This window comes from Oryctolagus cuniculus, chromosome 1 (assembly GCF_964237555.1).
Source record: "Oryctolagus cuniculus chromosome 1, mOryCun1.1, whole genome shotgun sequence".
In the NCBI taxonomy this organism is placed as follows: Eukaryota; Metazoa; Chordata; class Mammalia; order Lagomorpha; family Leporidae; genus Oryctolagus; species Oryctolagus cuniculus.
The window spans coordinates 236,447,803-236,472,936 of NC_091432.1; the positions used below are offsets into that span (position 1 = coordinate 236,447,803).

General features: G+C 70.0%; 2 protein-coding genes and 2 non-coding genes across 10 annotated transcripts; 3 read left to right on the forward strand and 1 right to left on the reverse strand.

The window, feature by feature from the left end:
- The first annotated feature begins 2,226 nt into the window (after positions 1–2,226).
- Positions 2,227–17,180, forward strand: LOC108175433 (histo-blood group ABO system transferase 2). 7 transcript variants are annotated; one of them, XM_070066726.1, is made up of 10 exons: positions 2,227–4,193; positions 5,835–5,895; positions 6,945–7,001; positions 7,984–8,031; positions 8,485–8,541; positions 9,294–9,428; positions 10,301–10,849; positions 11,876–16,344; positions 16,675–16,790; positions 17,085–17,180. In XM_070066726.1, exons 1-8 carry the CDS (start codon positions 4,181–4,183, stop codon positions 12,249–12,251), a joined length of 1,296 nt encoding a protein of 431 aa, XP_069922827.1. In that variant the 5' UTR covers positions 2,227–4,180; the 3' UTR covers positions 12,252–16,344; positions 16,675–16,790; positions 17,085–17,180. The 7 variants fall into 7 exon arrangements, with proteins under 7 accessions (XP_069922827.1, XP_069922830.1, XP_069922819.1 ...); XM_070066729.1 differs by lacking the exon at positions 8,485–8,541 and having other exon boundaries at positions 2,229–4,193; XM_070066718.1 differs by lacking the exon at positions 8,485–8,541 and having other exon boundaries at positions 4,065–4,193; positions 8,853–9,428.
- LOC127489495 (small nucleolar RNA SNORA17) lies at positions 16,377–16,507 on the forward strand. Its single transcript, XR_007917413.1, has one exon. It is a non-coding gene; the product is annotated as a small nucleolar RNA SNORA17 (small nucleolar RNA).
- Positions 16,824–24,273, reverse strand: DIPK1B (divergent protein kinase domain 1B). Its single transcript, XM_051841056.2, has 5 exons — positions 23,652–24,273; positions 20,797–20,931; positions 18,496–18,603; positions 18,214–18,390; positions 16,824–18,060 (listed from the first exon to the last, which is right to left on the reverse strand). Exons 1-5 carry the CDS (start codon positions 23,712–23,714, stop codon positions 17,281–17,283), a joined length of 1,263 nt encoding a protein of 420 aa, XP_051697016.1. The 5' UTR covers positions 23,715–24,273; the 3' UTR covers positions 16,824–17,280.
- On the forward strand, positions 16,892–17,018 carry LOC127489496 (small nucleolar RNA SNORA17). The gene has a single exon (XR_007917414.1). It is a non-coding gene; the product is annotated as a small nucleolar RNA SNORA17 (small nucleolar RNA).
- Positions 24,274–25,134: the final 861 nt, after the last annotated feature.

The window sequence follows — 25,134 nt, forward strand, 5'->3', positions numbered from 1 at the left end:
GACCTCTGTGGAGGAGGGGCCGCGGAATGCCCGCCCGGGATGGGGGCGGCTCCCACCCAGAGCATGAAGGAGGCTCCCGCCCCCATGGTAGGACACTGGGTGTGGCTGGGGGTTGGCCATGCCCCCGGCTCCCACAGTTGTGGGATTCCCCCTAGACAGCGGAGGTCAGGAGAGCGGATTGGGGAGGGAGGACTGGCCCCCCGGGGCAGTGGGGGAGGGGCCCGGGGCTCAGAGCTGCACCCAAGACTTGACCCCCGGCCCAAGGCACCAGCAGCTGGCTCCCACCGGGGCCTCCCACCCGCCTGGCTGCACGTGGAGCTGGGTGTACTCTCTGCTGGAAGCCCAGACCCACAGGGGCCGTGAGCCCGTGGCTCTGCTGCCTGCCCACCCCTCCCAGGGCCCCCTGCTTCTGGGCACCTGACAGTCCTGCCCCGGCCGCCCGTCAGCCTGAGTCAGCCCACACGCCCGGCTGGGCCCTGGCGCTCCGTGCTCACCCGCCCCTGACCCAGCTGGGGGACCGGGAGCCCACGGAGGCTGAGGCCGAGCCTGAGGGTGAGGAGGGCCGGGCTGGGGGTGTGCGGTCCTCGGAGGGGCCCAGGGCTGGTGCTGGCAGACGGAGCCCGAGACGATGCCCTTGTGGTCCTGGTTACGTGTGGGGACAGGTGCCAGGCTGGGGCGTGGCCTGGGCAGGGACCTGGGGGGCCCAGGGCAGGGGCTTCTCTGGAGGGGCCCCCACCAGTTTCAATGCCGACCAAACCTGCTCCAGAGTGAGTGCCATCCGCAGCGCCAGCGCCAGGGGCAGCCTGAGACCTGCCTGTTACCCTCCTCTGCACGCAGAGCCAGCTCGTTCTAGAACCTTCTCCAGCACTTCGGCCAGCTACTGAGCACGCCGACTTCTGCACCAGCTCTCACGGTGCACGTGCAGTGCTGGCTGCAGCGCCAGCGCTCAGCCGAGAGCCAGGGTCCCCTCCGCCACCACGAGTCCGGCTGGCTCCGTGGCGGCTCCAGCACCAGCTCTGTGCCAGCTCGCTCCAAAGCCACTCGCATGCAGCCAGCGGCAGCTTCAGAAGGAAACCCGGTGTCAGCACCACCTCCAGCCGCACCCCGGCCGCACCCAACTCTGGGAAAGCTCCAGGGGCAGAGTCCGGGTCAGAACCAGGACCAGTGCTGGCCGCTGCACCGGCTGAGCGATGGAGCCGCGCAGCCCAGGACCCAAAGCAGCTGTGGCCCCGGCTGTGCACCCCCAGCACGGGCGCTGGAAGCGGGCGCCACCCCGGCTCTCCCGCCGTGAAGCAGGCCCTCACCTGCCCAGGGCCGGCTCCGGCAGGGTCGCCAGCACCAGTCCCGGCTACTAGGAGCTCGCACAGCGGCGCCAGGTCCAGAGGAGGAGCCAGCGCAGCCCACTCGGCAGCCAGAGGCAGGGCCAGCGCGGGTGTCTCTGGGGTCAGAGCCGGCGCAGGTGTAAAGCGCCAGAGCGAGCAGCCGCGGGCACCAGCTCCAGCTGGCTCTGCACCAGCGCCGGGGCCAGCCCCACGGCCAGAGCCAGAGCTAAGCCCCACTCTGGTTAAGGCCAGAAGCCAGGGCAGGCGCAGGGCCTTCTCAAGCTGCAGCCAGCCCGGTGCCAGTGCCAAAGCCGGCACCACGGCGGCGGTGGGCAGGGCCTCACCAGGAGGCGCTCCCCCAGGCTGGGGGGGGACACAGATGGGGGCTTCCTGTCTCTCTCTCCCCCCTTCCCCCCCCCTTGCTCACTCTCTCTCTCTCCTTCTCCCCTCTCCCTCTCTCCTTCTCCCCCTCTCTCTGTCTCTCTTTCTCCCTCTCTCTGCCTTTCAGATCATAAAGCACATTTTTATTTGACAGGCAGAGTTAGTGAGAAAGAGGGACAGAGAGAAAGGTCTTCCTTCCGTTGGTTCACCCCCAGATGGCTGCTGCGGCCGGCGCACTGCGCTGATCCGATGGCAGGAGCCAGGTGCTTCTCCTGGTCTCCCATGGGGTGCAGGGCCCAAGCACTTGGGCCATCCTCCACTGCACTCCCTGGCCACAGCAGAGAGCTGGCCTGGAAGAGGGGCAACCAGGACAGAATCCAGCGCCCCGACCGGGACTAGAACCCGGTGTGCCGGCGCCACAAGGCGGAGGATTAGCCTATTGAGCCACGGCACCGGCGTCAAAGATTTTATTTATACATTTGAAAGGCAGAGTTACAGAGAGGCAGAGGCAAAGGCGGGGGGGGGGGGGCTCTTCCATCCACTGGTTCACTCCCCAGATGACCACAACAGCCAGGGCTGGGCTGATCAAGAGCCAGGAGCTTCCTCCAGGTCTCCCACGCGGGTGCAGGGGCCCAAGCACTCGGGCCATCCTCCACTGCTTTCCCAGGCCACAGCAGAGAGCTGGATCCGAAGTGCAGCAGCCGGGACTCGAACCAGCGCCCAGACGGGATGCTGCCACCTCGGGAGGTGGTGATACCCACTGCGCCACCGCATGCGGCCGGTTGCACAAAGGCACCCAGGGCCTCCGTGACCCGCGTGGCCTCTCAGCCGGTTGGTGGGGGTTCGGCAGCTGCCCCTTCCGCTCCGTAGAACTGCTGTTGCCACCCCAGGCTTCCCCCTCCCCTGTTGAAGTCTGTGCCTGGTGGCTGATAAACGGGCACGCTCGTGGCCGCTCTCGGGGGTTTCCTGTCGAGAGACGCCGTCGCTCTCAGCCCTGCAGCGGAGGGTCTCACCCAGAGACCTCGGAGCAGAGGTTGCTGGAGGCCGGGAGCGTTCCTCTTGCCCCGTGCCAGCTGCCTCACCGGGAGCCGGGGGAGGTGGAGCGGGGCAGGTGGCCTCTTGGGAGCTGTACTGCCCTCAATTGCAGACGCTGGACTCCACGTGGCTGCTTCCTGCTGGGAGGGGCCGCAGGGGCAGCGGGGCCCCCGGGGAAGGAGCTGGGAGCCCTGAGCCAGCTGCTGGGGCAGCCTGGCCTCAACACGGGCTTGAGAGACAGCGTTGATGTTGGAACAGATTAAACAGGCCTGGTCCAAACTGCAGGACCATAGGGCCACCGTGACAGGCCCGAGGAGGGGGCCCGCTCCCCCCGTGCAGGGCCCACCCCTTGTTTCGCTGGTTTCGAGCCCAGGCCTGCTCCAGTGGAGTGAGACTTTTACTTTGAAGAAGGGGCGTGGGGCATTGTGGCATCACAAGGACCCTGCCCGGAGCGAGGCGCAGGGGAGGAGTCGGGCGACTCTTGCTTTGATGAGGAGGCCCGAGACCACTTTGGCAGAGGTGTCGGGGTCCAGAGTGCGGCCTGAGGATGCTGCCCACAGAGAGAAAGAGGCCCCGTGTCCAGCGCAAAAGAAGGGAGCTGGGCGCCCCCCGTCCCAACGCCCCGGAGCCCTCTCCCTGAGTCAGGAACCCCGCCCAGGGTGGAAGAACCCGGCCCCTCATCGGAACCGCCGTGCCCCGAGGAGTCGAGGTGGCTCCGGGACAGCCCCACTGGCCTGGCCGGCGGCCTCCCCTAGGGACAACCTCGTGCCCGGTGCCCGGCCTGGCTGCCGTGGAGGCAGGGCCAGCAGGGGCCTTGTTTTGGGTGCTGGGGTGCTGGTTCCGGAAGGCCGAGGCCAGCGTGTTCAACTTAGTTTTCCTGTCCCGTTTTCCAGCTCTTAGACCCCTAAAGGCCACATCCAGGAGCTCCCTCCAGGGGTTGGGGGCCTTCTCCTAGTGGTCGGTCGAGTTTGTGTCGGCTATCGGGTGCCGACAGGCCAGCGACCGGGCGTGGCGATGCAGGGCCCCGGCCGGGCGGTTACAGGCAGAGCCGTATGTTTTTGGACCGCCTCGGTAAGGGATGAAGACAGGACCGGGGCCCTGGGGAGCGTCGCTGGCTGTCACAGTTGACGTACGTGTCAGTGTTCTGCGTAGCGTCCGGGAGACAAGCCGGCATACGCTTAAGGCTCCGTGAGCCCGAATGCCCCGGCCCGGGCACTGCTGGGCTGCTGCGTTCCTGTCCTGGCTGTGGACCTGGCCGGCTGCCCAGCCAGTCCTGGGCAAATCAGAAACACGCCCTGGAGGCACAGGTGGGGAAGGAGCCAGCTTCTTCCTGCAGGTGGATCTGGCTCCGAGTCCGAGCGCCGAGCGCCGGCTGGGCCGACCTCCGCCTCGCATCGCGGCCTCCACCTCCGGATTTCCGGCCAGCAGGGCCCCGAGCAGCCATGGACGGCCGAGGTGAGCGGGAGCGGCGTGGGCCCCGGAGCTGGGCTGCTGTGCCCTCTGCGGTGTCTGACCGTCTCAACAGCTGCTCCAGCCGGAGGCTCAGAGACGGCCTGGCCAGCAGAGTGGGCAGAGCCCGGGGGTCTGGGGGCTGCTGTGTGGGGTCTGCGAAGGGAGGGAGGCGGTGGAAGGCAGGACGCAGCTGTGGCCGAGTTAGGGCAGGGGGCGGACCCTTGGCCGAGACGTCCTGCTGGGAGGGCAGTGCCCTGTCCCCCTGCCGCCGGCCCCCTGGACGGCCGGGTCAGCCGGCAGAGCTGCACTCGTGCCCACTTTTCTTTCTCACACGCCTGGGTGACGGGGTAGGCAGAGCCCACTGTCCTCCTAAGCGCCCGTGCAGTCTACACCACACCTGCCAGCCGCCCGGGCGTCCCCCGGCCTGCGGCCCCCCTCCCCCACGTCACTGCTCCCTCGCCCCCCAGTGAGGCTCAACACCGTATCACAGAGCCTGTGGCTCGCAGACCTGACCTTTAGGGCAGATCTGGCTGCACAGGAAACTGAAGGGGCAGGGATTTCCCACAGTCCCCCTGCCCCGCCGTCCACACCACCCCCTGCCCCGCCGTCCACACAGCCCCCTGCCCCGCCGTCCATACCACCCCCAGAGCGGCACACTGCCTGCAGCTGACAGCTAAAACCTGAGACCTAAAAGAAAAACAGCCAGCCCTGTGGTGAGGCTGTGATGCCGGCATCCCACACGGGCGCAGGTTCGAGTCCCGGCTGCTCCTCTTCCCATCCAGCTCCCTGCTGTGGCCTGGGAAAGCAGTGGACGATGCCCCAGTGCTTGGGCCCTGCACCCCATGTGGGAGACCCAGATGGAGCTCCTGGCTTCAACCTGGCCCAGCCCTGGTCATTGTGGCCGTTTGGGGAGTCTGTCTCCCCCTCTCCCTTTCTCCCTCTGTCTCTCCCTCTCTCTCTCTCTCTCTCCCTCTCCCTCTCCCTCTCCCTCTCCCTCTCCCTCTCCCTCTCCCTCTCCCTCTCCCTCTCTCTCTCTGTCTCTCCCTCTCTCTCTCTCTCTCCCTCTCTCTCTCTCTCTCCCTCCCTCCCTCTCATTAGCTCTGCCTCTCAAATAAATAAATAAATAAATATTTTAAAGAAAACCAATAAGATTTCCCACCTCCAGTGTCTCCCGCCCTGCAGACGGGGGAGGTGCACACCGCCGCGGGCGCCCACCTCCCTGCTCCTGGGCTCCGAGGGCACAGGACTCAGGCGCTGAGACAGGAGCGCCCAGTCCCTAGGAAGGGGCCGACCTGGGGACAGCAGCCTCTCAGGCACAGCGACCTCCACCCTGTGAGCAGGCGACCCCCCCCAGCCCAGCAGTGAGCTGAGGACGGCCCAGGGCCCAGGGCAGGCGAGCGGGGGCAGGGCCCAGAGCCCTGGAGAGGCCGGAGGAGCCCCGGGCATGGAGCTGGGGGACAGACGGCTCCCCTCTCGGGCAGTGGGAGGGGAGTGGCGTGGAGCTGGGGCTGGGCTGGGGCGGGAGACGTGGGGGCCGGGCTGGGGTCCCCCGCCGCCTGCTGGGGGCACCGCTGTGTGAGGCACAGGGAACAGGTGCGGTGGCAGGTGGGGGAGGGCTCATCGCCGCCCCCTGCTGTTTTCCAGGAAAACGCTGCCCCCTGCAGCCCCTGCTCCTTGGGCTCCTTCTCCTCCTGGTCTTCTTTGGGTAAGAAACCTGCGGTGCTGGGCGGGGGGAGGGGCAGCCTTAGACGTGGGGGCACCCCCAGCCACCCACCCCAGCACTGCAGCAGTGGGGAGGGGCGGCAACAGCTGTCACTCAAGCTCCACCCCACCCTTCCCTTCTGCTGAGCACAGAGGGACGTGGGGAGGGCACTCCGTCCCGGGCACAGGGGGGACGTGGGGAGGGCACTCCGTCCCGGGCACAGGGGGGACGTGGGGAGGGCACTCCGTCCCGGGCACAGGGGGGACATGGGGAGGGCACTCCGTCCCGGGCACAGGGGGGACGTGGGGAGGGCACTCTGTCCCGGGCACAGGGGGGACGCTGGGAGGGCACTCCGTCCCGGGCACAGGGGGGACGTGGGGAGGGCACTCCGTCCCGGGCGCAGAGGGGACGTGGGGAGGGCACTCCGTCCCGGGCACAGAGGGGACGTGGGGAGGGCACTCCGTCCCGGGCACAGAGGGGACGTGGGGAGGGCACTCCGTCCTGGCACAGAGGGGACGTGGGGAGGGCACTCTGTCCTGGCACAGAGGGGACGCTGGGAGGGCACTCCGTCCCGGGCACAGAGGGGACGTGGGGAGGGCACTCCGTCCTGGCACAGAGGGGACGTGGGGAGGGCACTCTGTCCTGGCACAGAGGGGACGCTGGGAGGGCACTCCGTCCCGGGCACAGAGGGGACGTGGGGAGGGCACTCCGTCCTCCAGGGCCGGGAGGGGAAGCCGAGTCAGGCCAGGCCGTGAGCTGCTTCCAGAGGCTCCTGGAACCCCAGAGTGAGGTCCGGCCAGGGCTCCTGGGGCGTGTGCCGCACAGGGAGGAGAGGCGCTGGCGTGGCCTCAGGCTGCACACACCCGGCGGGGGCCCCTGCAGCTGCCACGGGCCCCCACAGCCCCAGCCCCAGGGTCCTCCCCAGCCCACCTTGCGGCCGCCTGGGCTGGGCCGGGACCTGGCAGCCTCCCAGGAGGCTCTGTGCTGTGTGCAGGAGGGGGACGGGGGGCTGGGCTCTGCGTCCTGACCCCCCCCCCCCGCTCTTCCCGCAGCTACGGGTTCCTGAGCTCCAGACGCCCGATGCCAGGAGGCCTGGGAGTCGGGCCTGGGTGAGTGTGGGGGGGTGCCGGCCTCAGGCCTGGTCGCTGCTCCCTGGGCTCCCCCGCCCCTCCCCTCCAGGCTCTGCCCAGAGCAGCCCCACCCCCTCCACAGCTTGGAAGGGCCCCCTCCACTGCTGCCCTTGGCTCTGGCTCCAGCCGCAACCTCCCTGTGCCCTGCGGCCCTGACTCGGCCTCTCTGAGGGCCCTTTGTGGCCCCCGCCCTGCCCGTGCCCCTCGTCCTGCGCACCCTTCCACCCTCCCCAGGGTCGCCCCTGGCAGCGGCCCCGAGGCTTCCTCCCCTCTGCCTGCACCCACACCTGCACCTGACCATGGCTGTCAGTGCTGCCCCGGTCTCCCTCCTGTCCCGCCTCTCTGCCCGGACCCCCGGTCTCTGTGACCCTCGCCCCTCACAGAAGCCGCAGTGATCTTTCTGGATCAGGTGGGGGAGGGGGAGAGGAGGCCCTTGGTGGTCCCCCCCCCCGCCCCGCCGCTCAGCCTCTGTAGCCCCTTCCCCACCCAGGACCAGGTTCTGAGCGGCAGCTAGGGTATCGTCCATGGTGCCCTGCGTGCCGCGTGGCCCTGTCCCCAGGCTTGGTCCGTCTGGGCCCCCCGCCCCAGGGCTCCTCTTGTCCTCACTGCTCTCGGGGTCCAGAGCTCCCTCTGCCCCCGCCCCACCGCCTGCTCTCCCGGGCCCCCGGGTGCCTGGGCTCTGCCGCGCAGGTCTCTGGGGTCTCTCAGGAGGTCACAGTAGACGGCGGCCAGGGCTGGTTGCTCTCATGCTGCTGTACCCCCGACACCCCAGGACGCCCGCTGTGACCATAGCTGGTTGCTCTCACGCTGCTGGACCCCCCCACCCCAGGACGCCCGCTGTGACCGCTCAGACCCCGCTGCAGCCCCGCCCTGCGCTGTCCCCCGGGTCCCAGGTTCTGTGCACGTGGGCCCGGCCTCTGCTCCCGGTGCCAGCCCCGTCTCCTGTGCTCTCCTTCTGCAGCGTGGCTGTTGGGGACCCCGACGGCCGGCCCGTGGTGGCCTTGTCCAGGTACGGTGGCCTCGTGCCGTCCCTCAGCTGTGCATCTGCCCTCAGCCTGGAGTCCCGCGGCCCCTTCCCGCTCTGCTCTGACCTCGCCCTCGTCCCGCGCGTCTGGGCGGCCGAGTGTGGCCTGCGGGTCTGCCCTGCTGCGGGACCTGAGCTTTCTGAGGCGGCGGCCAGCAGCACGGGGAGCCCTGGCCAGGGTGTGGGGCCTGGGGCGGGGCCGCAGTGTGGGCGGGCTGCAGTGGGGGTGGGGCTTCAACGTGGGTGGGGTTTAGATGTGGGCGGGGCTAAGTGGGGTGTAGCTTGCAGTGGGGGCAGGGCCTGCCCCTCCCCTGGCTCTGGGCTTATCTGTTTATCTGTGGACCCCCCCCCCCGCACCTGCCATAGACCAGAGTCCTGGCGGGGGGGTCATCTGCCTGGCCGCTCCCTGGTCACTGCAGGGCTTCATCTTCCCACCAGGCCCGACCCCGTGGACCTCTCCCTCCACATCTGCCTTTGGGGGCCCGCGGGGTTCAGGTAGGGGCCGTCAGAGCAGCTCCTGTGACCGCTGAGCTGGCCGTGGTCCGCGCCTCTGCTGCCCCTCCCTGCTGCTCCCTGGGCCATGTCCAGCCCCTCCCTGCCCACACGGACTCACAGGGACCCCTTGGACCTCCCTGCAGCCTGCGGGGCCCCCTCTCCCAGCTCACTGAGCCTGTCCTTCCCGGGGCCCCCGGATGGTGGCCGACAGGCACCATGTGGGCTCAGGCAGCATGTGTGGGCCGTGCAGTGCACACCCCCGCGCCCGCGCCCCGCCCCTCCCGCCACTCACCACGCGCTGTGTCCTGCAGGATGCTGTACCCCCAGCCGAAGGCGCTGACTCCGGGCGTGTCCTGGGGTCGGGCAAGGGCGGTGCTGAGCCTGGGCGGGGCGGGGGGGGGGTTCCCTCTCCCGTCCTCTGCGGGGCCTCCAGGCTCGGCCGCAGTGCTCCTGTCCTGTTCTCTGGCCCTGGCCCGGCCCCTGCTGTCCTTGTCCCCCTGGGGCCTGGGGGCTATGGGGGTCTTCCTACAGTGGGAGGGGCCTCCTGGTCCCGAGTGGGCAGCGGGGCTGGGGCGGGCTGAGCCGGCCGCGAGCCGCTGGCTGGAGTCTGGGTGTCCTCGGCTTGGTGTCCTGCCGAGTCCTCCGGAAGGGGCGGCCCTGGGGCGGAGGCCGAGTCGGGGTCCCGGGTGGGGGCGGCTGTGTTGCCCACCCTCCTGCCGGCCCTGCGTTGCCACGTGGCTGTCCCTGTGCAGACGGAGCGATGTCCTCGTGCTGACCCCCTGGCTGGCTCCCATCGTGTGGGAGGGGACCTTCAGCCCCGAGATCCTGGACGAGCAGTTCCGGCTGCAGAACGTGACCGTGGGACTGACCGTGTTTGCCGTTAAGAAGTGAGTGGGGGGGGCGGACACCTCGGCCTCCACGCCCGCCTTGCACCCAGGACTCGCCTGGGCGGTGGTTTGCTCTCTGTGGGCAGTGGACACTGTCGCCCCAGGGCCGGCACAGTGGATCCAGCAGGAGGGCTCAGGTGCAGGGGGGGGAGTCTAACCTGCCCCCCCGTCTGAGCTACCCTGAACACACCCGCTGTGCCGCAGCTCCCTGCCCCCAGCTGGGGCCCCTCCCCGACCTGGAGGAGAGGTTAAGTGGGGCGCAGCCGTGGACACCCCTGGGACAAGGACAGGGTGGCGTGTGCTGCTTGTGACTTCAGGAGGTCCTGTGTCCCCAGGGGCAGGCAGCCCACGGCCACCTGGGGCAGGTGTGACCCCGCTCCCCACGGCCTCCTGGGGCAGGGGTGACCCTGCTCCCTGTGGCCTCCTGGGGCAGGGGTGACCCCGCTCCCTGTGGCCTCCTGGGACAGGTGTGACCCCGCTCCCCATGGCCTCCTGGGGTGGGTGTGACCCCGCTCCCCATGGCCTCCTGGGACAGGTGTGACCCTGCTCCCCACGGCCTCCTGGGCAGGTGTGACCCTGCTCCCCATGGCCTCCTGGGCAGGTGTGACCCTGCTCCCCACGGCCTCCTGGGACAGGTGTGACCCCACTCCCCATGGCCTCCTGGGCAGGTGTGACCCTGCTCCCTGTGGCCTCCTGGGACAGGTGTGACCCCGCTCCCTGTGGCCTCCTGGGCAGGTGTGACCCTGCTCCCTGTGGCCTCCTGGGGCAGGGGTGACCTCACTCCCTGTGGCCTCCTGGGCAGGTGTGACCCCGCTCCTTGTGGCCTCCTGGATGGTGTGACCCCGCTCCCGCCTGCCGTCGCCTCCCTGCAGGTACGTGGCTTTCCTGCGGCTGTTCCTGGAGACGGCGGAGCAGCACTTCATGGTGGGCCACCGCGTCACCTACTACGTCTTCACCAACCGGCCGGCCGACGTGCCCCACGTGCCGCTGCGGGAGGGCCGGCGGCTGGCGGTGCTGACCGTGCGCAGCCACGCGCGCTGGCAGGACGTGTCCATGCACCGCATGGAGGTGATCAGCCGCTTCTCGGAGCAGCGCTTCCGCCGCGAGGTGGACTACCTGGTGTGCGCCGACGTGGACATGAAGTTCCGGGACCACGTGGGCGTGGAGATCCTCAGCCGGCTGTTCGGCACCCTGCACCCCGGCTTCTACAGAGCCGACCGCCGGGCCTTCGCCTACGAGCGGCGGCCGCGCTCCCAGGCGTACATCCCCCCGGACGAGGGCGACTTCTACTACATGGGGGCCTTGTTCGGGGGCTCGGTGGCCGAGGTGCAGCGGCTGGCCAGCGCCTGTCACCAGGCCACGGTGCTGGACAAGGCCAACGGCATCGAGGCCGTGTGGCATGACGAGAGCCACCTGAACAGGTACCTGCTGTACCACAAGCCCACCAAGGTGCTGTCCCCCGAGTACCTGTGGGACCAGCGGCTGCTGGGCTGGCCCTCGGTCATGAAGAAGCTGAGGTTCGTGGCTGTGCCCAAGAACCACGAGGAGATGCGGAGCCCGTGAGGGGCGTGGAGGGCGGGGCCTGGCCGCCTGCGCTCCCTCCCGGCCGCCCCGCGCCAGAAGCGGTTTTGGGAGAAAGGGGGCAGGGGCTCCACTTCCTGTCCCCGTGGAGAGAGACGGCTGCAGCCGAGCTGCCCAGCCCACGTCCAGGCAGGCCCAGCCCTCTGCCCCCCCAGAGACTCACACAGCCACGTGACACACACACAGGTACACGGACACGCACAGCCACGTGGACACGCACACGGTACACGGACACGCACAGCCATGTGGACATGCACACAGGTACACGGACATGCACAGCCACGTGGACACGCACACGGTACACGGACACGCACAGCCACGTGCACGTGGACACACAGACGTGCAGAGACACAGATGCACACACAGCCATGCACATGGACACACACTCAGCCCCGGCGCTTTCTCCGGCACAAGTTCCCAGTGGCCACCAGCAGCTCCCGCCGAGCGTGCCCGGGCCCTGTGCCGGGCGGAGGCCGTGGTCTGGGACGAGGCCTCAGGCGTGTGCAGAGACTGTCGAGGTCGGGGGCCGGGTTCCTCCTGTGCTGCCTCTAAGGACCCCGTCGCTCTGTTTCTCGCCTTCAGCTGTGACCCATTCGTGTTCTCTTGTGGGCCGTGTGGTGCACTCGTGTGTGTTGTATGCAGTGCGTACACTGGTACGGCGTGGTGTGGCGTGGGTGTGCTGTACATGTGCTGTGTGTGTGTTGTGTGTAGGTTGTGTTGTGTGTGTTGTGATGTGTGCGTTGTGTGCGTCTGCATTATGTATGTGGTGTGTGTGTAGTGCGTGTTTGTGCGTGTGCATTACTATGTGTAGTGCATACATTATGCACCACAGCCAACGCTGGCTGCCCCCTCTGCGCCCCGCACAGGCCACGCCGCGACCCTCCCAACACCTCTGGTCGGCCAGTCGTGAACGAGACATTGAGGTCAAGGCACAAGAAGCAAGGATTTCAGAAACACACACGGCGGAGCCGGGGCTGGTGCCGGGGCACCGCAGGCCGAGCTGCCGCCCGTGCCGCCAGCGTCCATGCTGGGCGCCAGTCTGAGTCCCGGCTGCTCCGCTCCTGGCCCAGCTCCTTGCTGATGCACCCGGGAAAGCAGCAAAGACGGCCCTGGGTCCCTGCACCCACGTGGGAGACGCAGATGGAGCCCCGGGCTCCCGAGAGAGAGAGAGAGAGAGAGAGAGAGAGAGAGGTCTTTCATCCGCTGGTTCACTCCCCAAATGGCCACGAAGGCCAGAACTGAACTGATCCAAAGCCAGGAGCCAGGAGCTTCTTCCGGGTCTTCCACGTGGGCGCAGGGGCCCAAGCACTTGGGCATCGTCCACTGCTTTCCCAGGTGCATTAGCAGGGAGCTGGACTGGAAGTGGAGCAGCCGGGCCTTGAACCGGTGCCACAGCGCCGGCCCCAGACGAGCTGATCTCAAATACTGGGGAAAGGAGAGACGGCTGTCTCCCCAGAGACGTTGTCCATGTGGCCGAGAAGCACCCGGCGCCCGCTCCACGCGGGGACACGGCAGGGAGAGGCCCCGGCACGGCTCTGGCTGGACACAGGAAGGAGAGGCGGTGGCGAGGACGGAGGCCGTCGGATGCCTCGTGCGCTGCGGGACGGGGACACCCAGAACACACTGACGGCAGTCTGGCGATCCTTCAAACGCAGACAGCTGCCGCGGGCTCCAGCAGGTCCCCCGCCCGAGGCCCGTGTCCGGCAGACGTGGACTTGAGCGAGCAGCCTCGCTCACAGCGGCAAACGGTGGAGAAACCAGAACACGGTCTACACCAGTGAGCCGGCCACGCCGTCCATTCACCTTCCAGATGTGTCTGGGTCCCAGGGTGTCCAGCAGTGGGAAGAATCTCACAGACCCCACCCCAGGGAAGTGGGGGAGACCTCTGTGGAGGAGGGGCCGCGGAATGCCCGCCCGGGATGGGGGCGGCTCCCACCCAGAGCATGAAGGAGGCTCCCGCCCCCATGGTAGGACACTGGGTGTGGCTGGGGGTTGGCCATGCCCCCGGCTCCCACAGTTGTGGGATTCCCCCTAGACAGCGGAGGTCAGGAGAGCGGATTGGGGAGGGAGGACAGGCGCCCGGGGCAGTGGGGGAGGGGCCTGGGGCTCAGAGCTGCACCCGAGACTTGATCCCCGGCCCAAGGCACCAGCAGCCGGCTCCCACCGGGGCCTCCCACCCGCCTGGCTGCACGTGGAGCTGGGTGTACTCTCTGCTGGGAGCCCAGACCCACAGGGGCCATGAGCCCGTGGCTCTGCTGCCTGCCCACCCCTCCCAGGGCCCCCTGCTTCTGGGCACCTGACAGTCCTGCCCCGGGCGCCCGTCAGCCTGAGTCAGCCCACACGCCCGGCTGGGCCCTGGCGCTCCGTGCTCACCCGCCCCTGACCCAGCTGGGGGACCGGGAGCCCACGGAGGCTGAGGCCGAGCCTGAGGGTGAGGAGGGCCGGGCTGGGGGTGTGCGGTCCTCGGAGGGGCCCGGGGCTGGTGCTGGCAGACGGAGCCCGAGACGATGCCCTTGTGGTCCTGGTTACGTGTGGGGACAGGTGCCAGGCTGGGGCGTGGCCTGGGCAGGGACCTGGGGGGCCCAGGGCAGGGGCTTCTCTGGAGGGGCCCCCACCAGTTTCAATGCCGACCAAACCTGCTCCAGAGTGAGTGCCATCCGCAGCGCCAGCGCCAGGGGCAGCCTGAGACCCGCCTGTTACCCTCCTCTGCACGCAGAGCCAGCTCGTTCTAGAACCTTCTCCAGCACTTCGGCCAGCTACTGAGCACGCCGACTTCTGCACCAGCTCTCACGGTGCACGTGCAGTGCTGGCTGCAGCGCCAGCGCTCAGCCGAGAGCCAGGGTCCCCTCCGCCACCACGAGTCCTGCTGGCTCCGTGGCGGCTCCAGCACCAGCTCTGTGCCAGCTCGCTCCAAAGCCACTCGCATGCAGCCAGCGGCAGCTTCAGAAGGAAACCCGGTGTCAGCACCACCTCCAGCCGCACCCCGGCCGCACCCAACTCTGGGAAAGCTCCAGGGGCAGAGTCCGGGTCAGAACCAGGACCAGTGCCGGCCGCTGCACCGGCTGAGCGATGGAGCCGCGCAGCCCAGGACCCAAAGCAGCTGTGGCCCCGGCTGTGCACCCCCAGCACGGGCGCTGGAAGCGGGCGCCGCCCCGGCTCTCCCGCCGCGAAGCAGGGCCCTCACCTGCCCAGGGCCGGCTCCGGCAGGGTCGCCAGCACCAGTCCTGGCTACTAGGAGCTCGCACAGCAGCGCCAGGTCCAGAGGAGGAGCCAGCGCAGCCCACTCGGCAGCCAGAGGCAGGGCCAGCGCGGGCGTCTCTGCGGTCAGAGCCGGCGCAGGTGTAAAGCGCCAGAGCGAGCAGCCACGGGCACCGGCTCCAGCCGGCTCTGCACCAGCGCTGGGGCCAGCCCCACGGCCAGAGCCAGAGCTAAGCCCCACTCTGGTTATGGCCAGAAGCCAGGGCAGGCGCAGGGCCTTCTCAAGCTGCAGCCAGCCTGGTGCCAGTGCCAAAGCCGGCACTACGGCGGCGGTGGGAGGGCCTCACCAGGAGGCGCTCCCCCAGGCTGGTGGGGGGGACACAGATGGGGGCTTCCTGTCTCTCTCTCCCCCCCTTCCCCCCCTTGCTCGCTCGCTCTCTCTCCTTCTCCCCCTCTCTCTGTCTCTCTCTCTCCCTCTCTCTGCCTTTCAGATCATAAAGCACATTTTTATTTGACAGGCAGAGTTAGTGAGAAAGAGGGACAGAGAGAAAGGTCTTCCTTCCGTTGGTTCACCCCCCAGATGGCTGCTGCAGCCGGCGCACCGCGCTGATCCGATGGCAGGAGCCAGGTGCTTCTCCTGGTCTCCCATGGGGTGCAGGGCCCAAGCACTGGGGCCATCCTCCACTGCACTCCGGGGCCACAGCAGAGAGCTGGCCTGGAAGAGGGGCAACTGGGAAAGAATCCGGCGCCCCGACCAGGACTAGAACCTGGGGTGCCGGCGCCGCAGGTGGAGGATTAGCCTAGTAAGCCACAGCGCCGGCCATAAAGCACATTTTTTTTTTTTTTTTTTTTGACAGGCAGAGTGGATAGTGAGAGAGACAGAGAGAAAGGTCTTCCTTTTGCCGTTGGTTCACCCTCCAATGGCCGCCGCTGCAGCCGGCGCACCGCGCTGATCTGATGGCAGGAGCCAGGATCCAGGTGCTTTTCCTGGTCTCCCATGGGGTGCAGGGCCCAAGCACCTGGGCCATCCTCCACTGCACTCCCTGGCCATAGCAGAGAGCTGGCCTGGAAGAGGGGCAACCGGGACAGAATCCGGCGCCCCGACCGGGACTAGAACCCGGTGTGCCGGCGCCGCAAGGTGGAGGATTAGCCTATTGAGCCACGGCGCCGGCCCATAAAGCACATTTTTTAAGATGCATTTTATTTTATAGGCAGAGTTGCAGAGAGAGGGAAAGACAGAATCTTGCGTCATCTCGTTCCCTCCCCACAGGGCTACACTGGCCAGAGCTGGGCCAGCCAGGAGCCAGGAGCCAGGCGCTTCCTCCAGGTCTCCCACGCGGGTGCAGGGGCCCAAGCAGCTTTCCCAGGCCATCAGCAGGGAGCTGGACCGGAAGTGGGGCAGCCAGGGCTTGGACTGACGCCCTATGGGACGCCGGCACCAAGCACAGATTTTTTTTTTTGAGGCCCTGAGACACGCCCAGCACTCACAGTTGGAGTCCCTGGGGTCTTGGGCTGGCAGAGGGGTTTCTGTTTCTGCAAAGCCCCTGCCTCTCTATCACCGGCTCCAGGGAGAGGCCTCCCACCTTGGTCGTCCCTGGGGCAGGGCAGGGGTCCCTCTGCAACAGACTCGCCATTCCCCGGGTCAGAACTGGGGTCCAGGTTCAAATCCCAGCTCGGCGGAGACAAACCCCAGCGGTGGGCAGAGCAGACGGGACACCCCCACCCCACCTGGCTGCCAGGAGAGGGGCCACGGCCTCTGCGGGGACCGACCCACGAGGGCGGGCGCGCTGAGAGCTCCCGGAGGGGAACCAGACTCTGGCTCGGGGTCGCGCGCAGCCGGGGGTCGGTGGGGGCAGAGCCAGCGCGGCCCGGATCGCCCCGCGAGCCTCGCCGGAGCTCAGCGCTAGAGGGCGCTGCGGCGGCGGCGGGCGCGGGGCGGGGTCTCTTGGCCCTCGCGGGCCGCCGTACGCGCTATAAAGGCTGCGCCGCGGCGCCGTTCCGTCCTTTCCGGCCTTTCCGGCGGCCATGGCGGCGGGCAGGGGACGCGGCTGCGGGCTGGCCCCGGCCGCCTGGCCTCCCGCCCGGGCCGCTGGGCTCGGGGCTGCCGCGGCGCGCCCCGGGAGGGCGCGGAAGTCGGGTGAGGCCGCGGCGCGGGGGTCCCGGTGGGCGGCTGCCCCTCGAGGCGTTGCAGGCGCGGCTGGCGTGCCCCGCCTGTGTCAGCAGGTGGCGGAGAGGACGCGGCTATGTCTACGCTCGGCGCTCTGGCCCGTGAGCGCCCGAATGATTAGTAGCCGGACACGGCGCGCAGGCGCCGAGGCGTCGGGGGCTTCGTGGTCTCAGCCGGGCCCCGCGCGGCCGCTCGGACCCCGCCCCCGGCTGACCGCGGGGGTCCCGGCGTGGGGCCGGACGGGGTGGGGGTCGGGCCCGGTGCTGCGCGCGCCGCCCTCACCTCCACTTGTCCGGCCAGGAAGGCGGCGTGGGAAGCTCCCGACGTGAAGGCGGGGCGGCCGGCTCGCTGCGGAGTGCGTGATGGGCCCCCGCGCCGGGGCCGTGAGGACGAGCGTGGCCTGCCGCCGGCTCCAGGTGAGGCTCGGGGGCCCCGGGGGCTGGGCCGTGACCCCCCACTCGAGGGGCTGGGCATCCCGTCCCTGCAGCGGGGCGGGGGGCGCTGCCCGCGGGCTCGGCCTGGCCCGGCACCGCCGCGGGAGCGGCCGCGGAGCTGTGCGTGGCCGCGGGCAGAGAGCAAGTGGCTGTTTCTACGCTCGGTGCCCGGAGACCGTGGGCGCTCAGAATGGTTTGCAGCCTGACACGAGCGGGGCGGGCCCCGGCGGGACGGGGGGCGCGGCCCGGCCGCCTCCAGCCCTGTCCACTTCGCAGGTGCGGCCGGAGGACGGCGAGCGACGCCGGAGCCTGGACACGGGGTTGGACGGAGCCGATGGACTCGGCGGAACGCAATAAACGCGCCTGGTGGCACGGGTGTCCGAGTGCTGTCCCCTGGGGCGGGCCGCGGCGCTGGCCTGGAGCCCACCTTCAGCCCGGCCGGGGGGGGGCGTTCCGGGGACGCGGCCCGCCCTCAGGAGTACTTGGTGTGTGAGATGCGCGCCCAGAGCAGCGCCTTGAGCTGGCGCAGCACCAGCGCGTGGTGCGCCTCCACCTGGCTGGCCAGGCCGCTGAGCGTGCTGCAGGCGCGCAGCTGGCGGCCCAGCTCCTCGCGCAGGTCGGCGGGCGCGCCGGGCAGCAGGAAGTCGCGCAGCAGCGCGCACACCTTGGCCAGGTTGGGCTGGATGAGGTCGCCCTTGCACTGGCGCAGCAGCCGGTCGCAGGGCGCCCTGCAGTCGCGCCCGTACGTGCAGTCCGCGCTCTGCGCGCAGCGCCGGCCCTGCAGGAAGCGGCGCACGGCCGCCTCGGGCGCCACGTGCTGCAGGTCGGCCATCTTGAAGTCGTAGGTGGCCGTGTAGCCCACGTTGGCCAGCGTGGTCTCGCACATGTAGAAGGTCCCGTAGGCGCCGTGGAAGAGCTCCTCCACGAACTCGAGCAGGCCGACGGCGATCTTGGCGCGCCAGGGCCACGCGGGCCCCAGCCAGCGCTGCAGGGCGGGGGGCAGCAGGGCGGCGGCGGGCCCGGGGCCGCGGGGGGCGCCCTCGGTGAGGTACAGGTCCCCACAGTGGCCCAGCAGCCGCGCCGCGTGCTCCTTGCCCTGCAGCGAGAGCAGCAGCAGGAACTCGTGGCGCTGCAGCAGGGCCCACACGGACTTGGCCTCGGCCAGGGACACGCGGCTGTCCTTGTTGAAGTCGGCCATGAGCAGCACCTGGCCCACCAGCGCGGGCAGGGAGGGCAGGTCCCCCAGGGTCGCCTGCGTGGGAACCGAGAGCGGCCGTGGGTGCCTCCCTGAGCCCGGCCCACGCGTCCTCGCACCCACCAGGCGGGCTCCCGGCCCGCACACCCTCCCCTGCTCCTGACGGACCCGCTCAGCGCCTGAGCCCCGCCCCCAGGACCACCGGCTGACCTTGAGGAAGCTGAGGGTCATGTCCCGGAACTCCTTCATGGAGGTCCCGCGGGTGGGCTTGTCGAAGAGCGCCCGCTCCCGCCGCGGCGCCGCGTCCGACTGGGCCTGGCCGTCCAGGGCCTCCTTGATGCCACACTTGATGGTCACCTCCTTGTCCTGCCAGAGGCCGCTGTACACCTGTGCGAGGCCGCAGGCGTGGTCCTCCCGCCGCCCACCCAGGCCTCCATGCTGGCCCAAGACCCCCACTCAGCCCTGCCCCCAGCCCGGGGCCTCCCACTCTACCTGCCGGCCCGGGGCCACGGAGAGGCAGGTCCTCCACTCCACCTTGCCCAACTCGCACAGGTCCTGGCAGATGGAGCCCGAGATGATGCCCTTACGGTACTGCTCACACTGGGGGCAGGAGCCAGGAGAGCGGGGTCACACACTGCGCCCTCAGAGCCCCTGCCCACCGGCCCAGGGCCCGGCCACAGCCCAGGGGTACCTGGAAGGCACGGGACAGGCTGTGGGGGTGGCGAGGAGGTGGGCTCAGAGCCAGGACCTCACCCTCCCTGGCACCTGCGGCCACAGCCTTGGGATGGGGTGGCCTCCCGGCTCTGCCTGGGAGTGGAAGCCCCAGCCGGCGGCCCCTGCCCTGCCTGGCTTATCCTCGTGGCCCCGGGCTGCAGACATGGCGACCCCCACCTTGTCTCCTCCCCATTCACAAAGTCCATGGGAATAATGAGACATCGGGAACGCACGTTCCCACAACTTGAGAAGAATTGTTTATCTGAAAGGGAGAGTGACAGGAGAGAGACCTCTTCACCCCCTGGTTCACTCCCCAGATGGCCACAGCAGCCGGGCGGGTACAGGGGCCCCAGCATTCAAGGGAGCTGGACAGAAGAGGAGCAGCCAGGACTGGAGTGGGTGCCCACGTGGACACTGGCAACACAGGCCCCTGCCCTGGACGATTTCAATGCCCCTGGGGTGAGCAGGAGAGCTGGGCCCACGCACAGACCCAGCCATGTGGTCAGTAGGGCCCCCTGCCACAGAGGCCCATGGCCCCCAGGGTGCACCCGTGAGAGGGCCGAGGGCCCAGGCCCCCGACTCAGGCCTTGGCGTGCATGGAGCCGGCTTTGAGTCACCGCTGCTACACAGCCCCCAGCCAGGCCCTCCCCAGGCCACCTCATTAGCCAGATGCACACTCCTGTGATTAACGGGCTGGGGGTGGCGGCTGTCCCATGGTGCCCCACCCCCAGGTCCCACAGGGGGCCCAGCTGCCCCCGAATCCCAGGGCTCTGGGCCCCCCTCTAGCTGTAGGAAGCACACAGGGTGAATTCCTGGGTGTGCACCACCAGTTGCCATGGCGCTGGGCGCCAGGCCTGGAAGAAGGGACAGGGTGTTGGGATGTCCCAGCCATGGAAGGGCCCCAGGGGGGCCTCCACACCAGGATGGGGACAGAGTGGAGGCTGGGGACCCTGCCTGGGCCTCTGCCCTTGACAGCGACGAGGGCGCTCACAAGGGAAGAGGGAACGCGGGCGCCTGCTAGCAGGCCTGCACATGTGGCTGCCCAGGTCAACACTGGAGGGGGCGTCTGCTACCACGAACCTGTGGCTGTACACTTGCCACCGGTACACCCTGCAGGCCGCAGGGATGGGCCAGGCTGGGGAGTGCCTGCCCAGAGCCTGAGGTGGGCAGTGCGTGCAGCCTGCCTCGGGACACCTGCCACCTGCCCCCTCCCCTCACCAGCCGGCCTCAGCTCCCCGTCTGTGGGCGCCAGTGTCCAGCACCAGGCCGAGCACAAAGCGCGCAGCCGGCACCTGAGACGCGGTGAGTGCTGGCGCTGCCCCGGGTGTGTGGACCTGGCCAGCTGCTCAGTAACGCCCCCCCCCCCCCCAGCGCAGGTGGTGATGGAGCCCCCAGGACTCAGCAGAGCTGGGAGTGGCCTCTGGGGAGTGGAAGCCACAGTGCCCTCTGTGCAGAGGCCAGGGTTCCGGCAGCTGCTCCGAAAGCCCTGTGCACACGGACGCGCTGGCCTCCGCTCGCCCCCTCCCTGCAGGGCCCGCGGCAGTGGGCAGGGACCGCCCTGGAGCAGCGGGATTAGGGAGGCCAAGGGGGAGCCTCCGGCACGGGGAAAGCAGAGCAGGAAGGAACCAACCCCATGCCTGCACGGCCTCCCCAGACACGCGTGAGCACACGCAAACACGCTCAGACATGCAGACACGAGTGCACGTGTGGTTATGCAGACGCATCAGCACATGCAGGCATGCGTGAACACATGTACACATGCACGGAGACATGTAAGCACTTGCCCTCACCCACTGCAGGCCTGGAAGACCCAGCCCCAGGGGAGCCCTGAGGGCAGCTCAGGACAGGGCCCGCGGTGTCGGGCAGCCAGGGCAGCCGTGCGGTCCAGCCCCGGGCAGAAGTGACCTCCCTCCCACTTGTGTCTGGAGGCCGCCCCCGTCCTCCCAGCCACAGGCCGGGGCTCCCACAGCAGCCCCCTCCCCACCCAGAGCAGGCACCCTGGGCCCAACTCCCCAGGGATGGGGGGAGGGGCCTGGGAAGAAGGCGCCGCCCCATGACCCCACGCGGCCGCACACTTACGATGACGGCCTGGCACACGTGGCCGCGGCAGAGCTCCGAGTAGGACGTGTAGTGCACATAGGCCAGCCAGCTGCCCGCGAAGATGCCCAGCCAGACCAGGAGGGCACACTTGACCCTGAGGCTGGGCAGCCGACCCTGCAGGGGTGGGGGCGCGTGAGGAAGCACCGGGCCTCACGGCCAGCGCCCCTCCCGGCTCCCCCCACACACCTGCAGTTCTCATGGGGGTGGCCGGCAGGCGGGGTCCTCCCCCAGACAGGCCCCGGCCGCGTCCTTTCACACACGGATGTTTCCAGTTTTTATTGGAAAGGCAGAGATGCCCAATGCCCACAACAGCCAGGGCTGGGCCAGGCCAGAGCGGGGAGCCTGGGGCTCCGTCCAGGTCTCCGTGTGGGTGGCAGGGGCCCAAGCACTGGGGCCGTCACCCGCTGCCTCCCAGGGTGCGCATGAGCAGGGAGCTGGAGCGGAAGTGGAGCGGCCTGGACTCGAACCGGCACTCGGCCACGAGAAGCGGGTGCCCCAGGAGGCAGCTCAGCCGCTGTGCCACACGCCCATCCCAGCAGGGCCCTGGCCTGCCCACTGCAGGCAGAGCCCGGAGGACGGGACCGGGACCCCAACCCCAGGTGCTCAGCCGGGGGCGGAGGAGCCCAAGCAGCCAGTGGGTGGGGGCGCAGGAGCGGCAGGGTCCCTCTGAGCCATGGAGCAGCACTCGGCCCTAAAAAGGCGGAACCCCGGGGTGGGCGTAGCGGGTAAAGCGGCCGCCTGCAGCGCCGGCGTCCCATTCGGGCATCGGCTCAAGTCCTGGCTGCTCCACTTCCGCCCCGGCTCTCTGCTGTGGCCTGGGGAGGCAGCGGAAGATGGACCAAGTGCTTGGGCCCCTGCCCCACACGGGGACCCGGAAGAGGCTCCTGGCTCCTGGCTCTGGATCGGCTCAGCTCCGGCCGTGCGGCCATTTTGGGAGTGAACCAGACTCCCTCTCTGCTTTCAAATAAATAAATAAATAGGTCTTTTAAAAAAAGGCATTTCCTGAGTCTGGCGCGGGGCGCAGCCGTGGGAACGTCACACGAGACAGTGGGCAGAGCACGAGGGCCCCCCCGCCCCAGGTCCCCACAGCTGCCCAGCGCAGACAGTGGGCGGGCGGGCGGGCGGGGGGGTGCTGCCTGCGCCCGGTTTCAGTCTGGGAGGTGAGAGAATTGTGCAGGCGGATCCTGTGCACCTGCTACACTGAGGCAGGTGCAGGGTGGGCCCAGGGGCGACGCTCTGGGGGTCCCCAGGTCTTCCCTGGGACCCTCGGCTGCAGATGGGGGCGCAGGGCCTGGGGTTCCCGAGCTCCTGGCCGGGGCGCCCACTGCCTCGCCCCCGGTGTTCCAAGTGCAGTTCCGGGGAGAGCCGAGCGCCGCCCCCTTCCCACCGCAGGCCTGGTGCCGGAGCTGCCCAGCAAAGCCGCCGGGGACAGCGGGGCCTGGATTCCAGACGGCTGACCCCATGCAGGGGGTTGGGGCACCCCGACCCACAGCCGGGGGACAAGGAGCCCCGGAGGGAGCCCGGCCACGGCGCCACGCCTCCCATCCCGACAGCTGGGGCGTTGCTGGGCAGCCTGGCGAGCTCCAGGCTGGGGCAGGGGCCCCTCTGGACACGACCTCTCCCAGGAGGACCCCCCAGGGCCAGGCGAGGGGCCGGAGCCTCACAGGCCAGAGGGAAGCAGCTGGCAGGGAAGTGGCACCCTTCTGGCCTGGGGCCCGCGGTCCCCAGCACCGCATCTGTTTCCGCCAGGTTGCTCCAAAAAATAAAAACAGGAAAGCAGAGACGGGTGGGGGGAGGGGCGCAGGGCCAGCTCACTCTGGGCATCCCCTGCCCCTCCCCCCACCAGCTGGCCTGCCCCAGGAGCAGCCCTGACTCCCAAAGACCCAGGCGCATAGGTGGGTCCCCCGCCTCAATGGGAGACCCCCGTCCCCCAGAGCCTACCCCTGGGCTCCAGGGCCAGGGGGCCACTCCTGGGGGGCCTGGAGGGCGGGCAGGGGAGCTCCAGGGGCAGCGCAAGGCCCATGCTCCTCACCCAGAACCCAGGCTGGGACCAGGCCTGCATGGATGCAGGACGGGCGGGGCGGGGCGGGGGGCGGCTGGGGCTCCCTCCCTGACCCAGCCCCACAGGGAGGCCCAGCTCTGGGCACTGCCGGCCACCCTGGGCAGGGCAGGGCGGCCACGTCCTAGGGCGCCCTCAGGGCTGGCCCAGGCCCACCACGGCCCTGACCTCCCAGGAGGCCGGGGGCACTTCTGACCAGGGGCCCCCCAAGGGCCAGGGGGGCTGGCGTGGCCTGCGGGAGGCCGGGGCAGGGTGGCCACGTCCTAGGGCGCCTCTCTGTGCCCAGCTCGCTGCAGCAGAGGAGGAGGAGCCGGCCCTGGCCCTGGGGTCTCCCGGCCGGGGGAGGGGCGGCACCGGCTGCCACCCGGCCCAGCCCTCGCCCCTCACCCAACCCCCAGGCCTCACAGCCACCGCAGCTACTGCGGGGTGGTCCCTTCTCCCCAGCCAGATCTTGGGTCCGCGGCCCAGTCTCCGCGCGCTGGACCCATCCCCGGGTCTAGACACCGCCCTCCCCGGCAGGCGGGTGGGGGTCGGCGCCGCTGGGAGCTCGGCTCGGGGCCGCGCACGGCGAGGAGAGGGCGCGCGGGCGCACTGCGGGGCCCACGCGGGGGAGGGGCGCGGGGCGCAGGCGGACGGGGGCGCGAGGGGGCGTAGAGGGGAGCAGGCGTAGGGCGTGGGGCGCAGAGAGGAGGAGGCGTACCGCGCGGGGCGCAGGGGCGGGGAGGGGGAGCAGAGGGGAGGAGGCGTAGGGCGCGGGGAGGGGGCGCCCGCATACCTGCAAGCCCTTGGCAAACGGGCAGAAGAGGACCAGGTGCGCGCGGCGCCGCAGCCGCCGCATGGTGGGCGCCGGCCGGGCCGCGCGGGCCCCGCGGCTCAGCTCGGCCTCAGCCCGGGCCCGGCCCGCCGCGGCCGCCGCTCCCTGGCCATGCGGGCCGAGCGTCCCGGGCCCGCGAGAGGCGAGCGCGCGCCTGCCTGGCGGCGGGCGGCGCGGGCGCGCGCGGGCGGCGGCGGGGGCGGGGAGGGTACCCAGGCCCCGCGCGGTCCCCGCAGGCTGGGGCAGCTCCGGGGGCGGCAGCCGCGCGGTGAAGCCCGCAGCCCCCGCCGGCGAGGGGCCCAGCTGCGCAGCCGCAGTCCCCGCCGGCCACCGCGGACAACGCCGGCCCCCGAGCGCCCGGCGCCTTTTCCTCCGGACCTCGGCGAGCCGCGGGGTGCGGATCCGCGCGCGGCCCCTGCGCCCCGCGCCCTCGGCCACGCGTGTGGGGCGCTGCGGGGCGGAGCCACTGCGAGCCTCGGATTTCGCTTCGCGCGCGGCGTCAGCCAGGCGCGGTCCCGGGTGGGATGGCGAGGGGCCCGGCGCCCTCCTCTCCCCGCGGTGGTGTCGCCGTGGGGGAGGGGGCGTCTCCCGTGACTGTCACCTGTCACTCGCATCTCTGATGAGTGACATCGCCCGGGATTCGGGAAGCAGGCGGTGCCGAACCGATCAGTAGAACCCGTGTTCCCGCGCCGGGCCGCCCGCGGCTCCAGAGCAGGGGCCGGTCCGCAGCCTCATCTCGCTCTCGCTCGCTCTCATTGCGTCTTGAAGGGGCTGGTTCAGTCCCCAGGGCACGCAGCAGCCAGGCCTGGGCCGGACCGCAGACGCCCCCAAGTGCCCCACGGGAGCGGCGGGTGTGCAGGGAGGCGGAAGTCCATCAGGGGCTGCCTGGCCTGGCTGTGGAGCCCGCACCCACGGGGGACCCTGGCCTGCGCGGCACTGTGCCGGCCGTGGAGTCGGGGGCCGGCGTAGGTGGTTCCGGTGACGCCACGTGCCGCTGGCCTCTCACTACACCTTGGCGCTGAGGTGGCGGGAAGTGACCGGATGCATCGTCCCCTGTTGGGATCCATGGCCGGGAGAATGGGGACAAACGTCCAGAGCCCTAGGACCTGGCCGGCCTGGGACGCGGCCACAGCGGGGGCCAGAACCTGCATAGGAGCCCGGCACGTCCGGCCGCCCTGGGCTGCGCGGAGCCGTCCCAGTGGTGGTGTGACCCTGGCCTGGGGCCTGGCGCCCCGCCACCGTTCCCACCAGAAGCAGGGCGACCCTGGGTGCTGGCTCCTGGGGGTGTCCAGGGCCCAGGCGGGGGGGACCCCTCTCCCACCAGCTGCTCAGTGCAGATCTGCAGGGGGGTCCTGGGACCCCGCCCCTGGCTCCCAGGGCCTTCCGTGTCCAGGAGGTCCTGGCTGCTGTGGGTCTCACCACACTGAGCATGGGGCAGGGGCTC

Coding starts and splice junctions, on each gene's coding strand:
- LOC108175433 (XM_070066710.1), top strand. CDS start 7,547: ATGGTGCCCTGCGTGCCGCGTGGCCCTGTCCCCAGGCTTGGTCCGTCT. Junction 8,032..8,852: donor CCCGTGGTGGCCTTGTCCAG/GTACGGTGGCCT, acceptor TGTGTCCTGCAG/GATGCTGTACCCCCAGCCGA. Junction 10,850..11,875: donor GACGAGAGCCACCTGAACAG/GTACCTGCTGTA, acceptor CGCCCCGCACAG/GCCACGCCGCGACCCTCCCA.
- DIPK1B (XM_051841056.2), bottom strand. CDS start 23,714: ATGCGGCGGCTGCGGCGCCGCGCGCACCTGGTCCTCTTCTGCCCGTTT. Junction 18,604..20,796: donor ACGTGTGCCAGGCCGTCATC/GTAAGTGTGCGG, acceptor TCCTGCCCCCAG/TGTGAGCAGTACCGTAAGGG. Junction 18,391..18,495: donor CCGTGGCCCCGGGCCGGCAG/GTAGAGTGGGAG, acceptor GGCCTCGCACAG/GTGTACAGCGGCCTCTGGCA.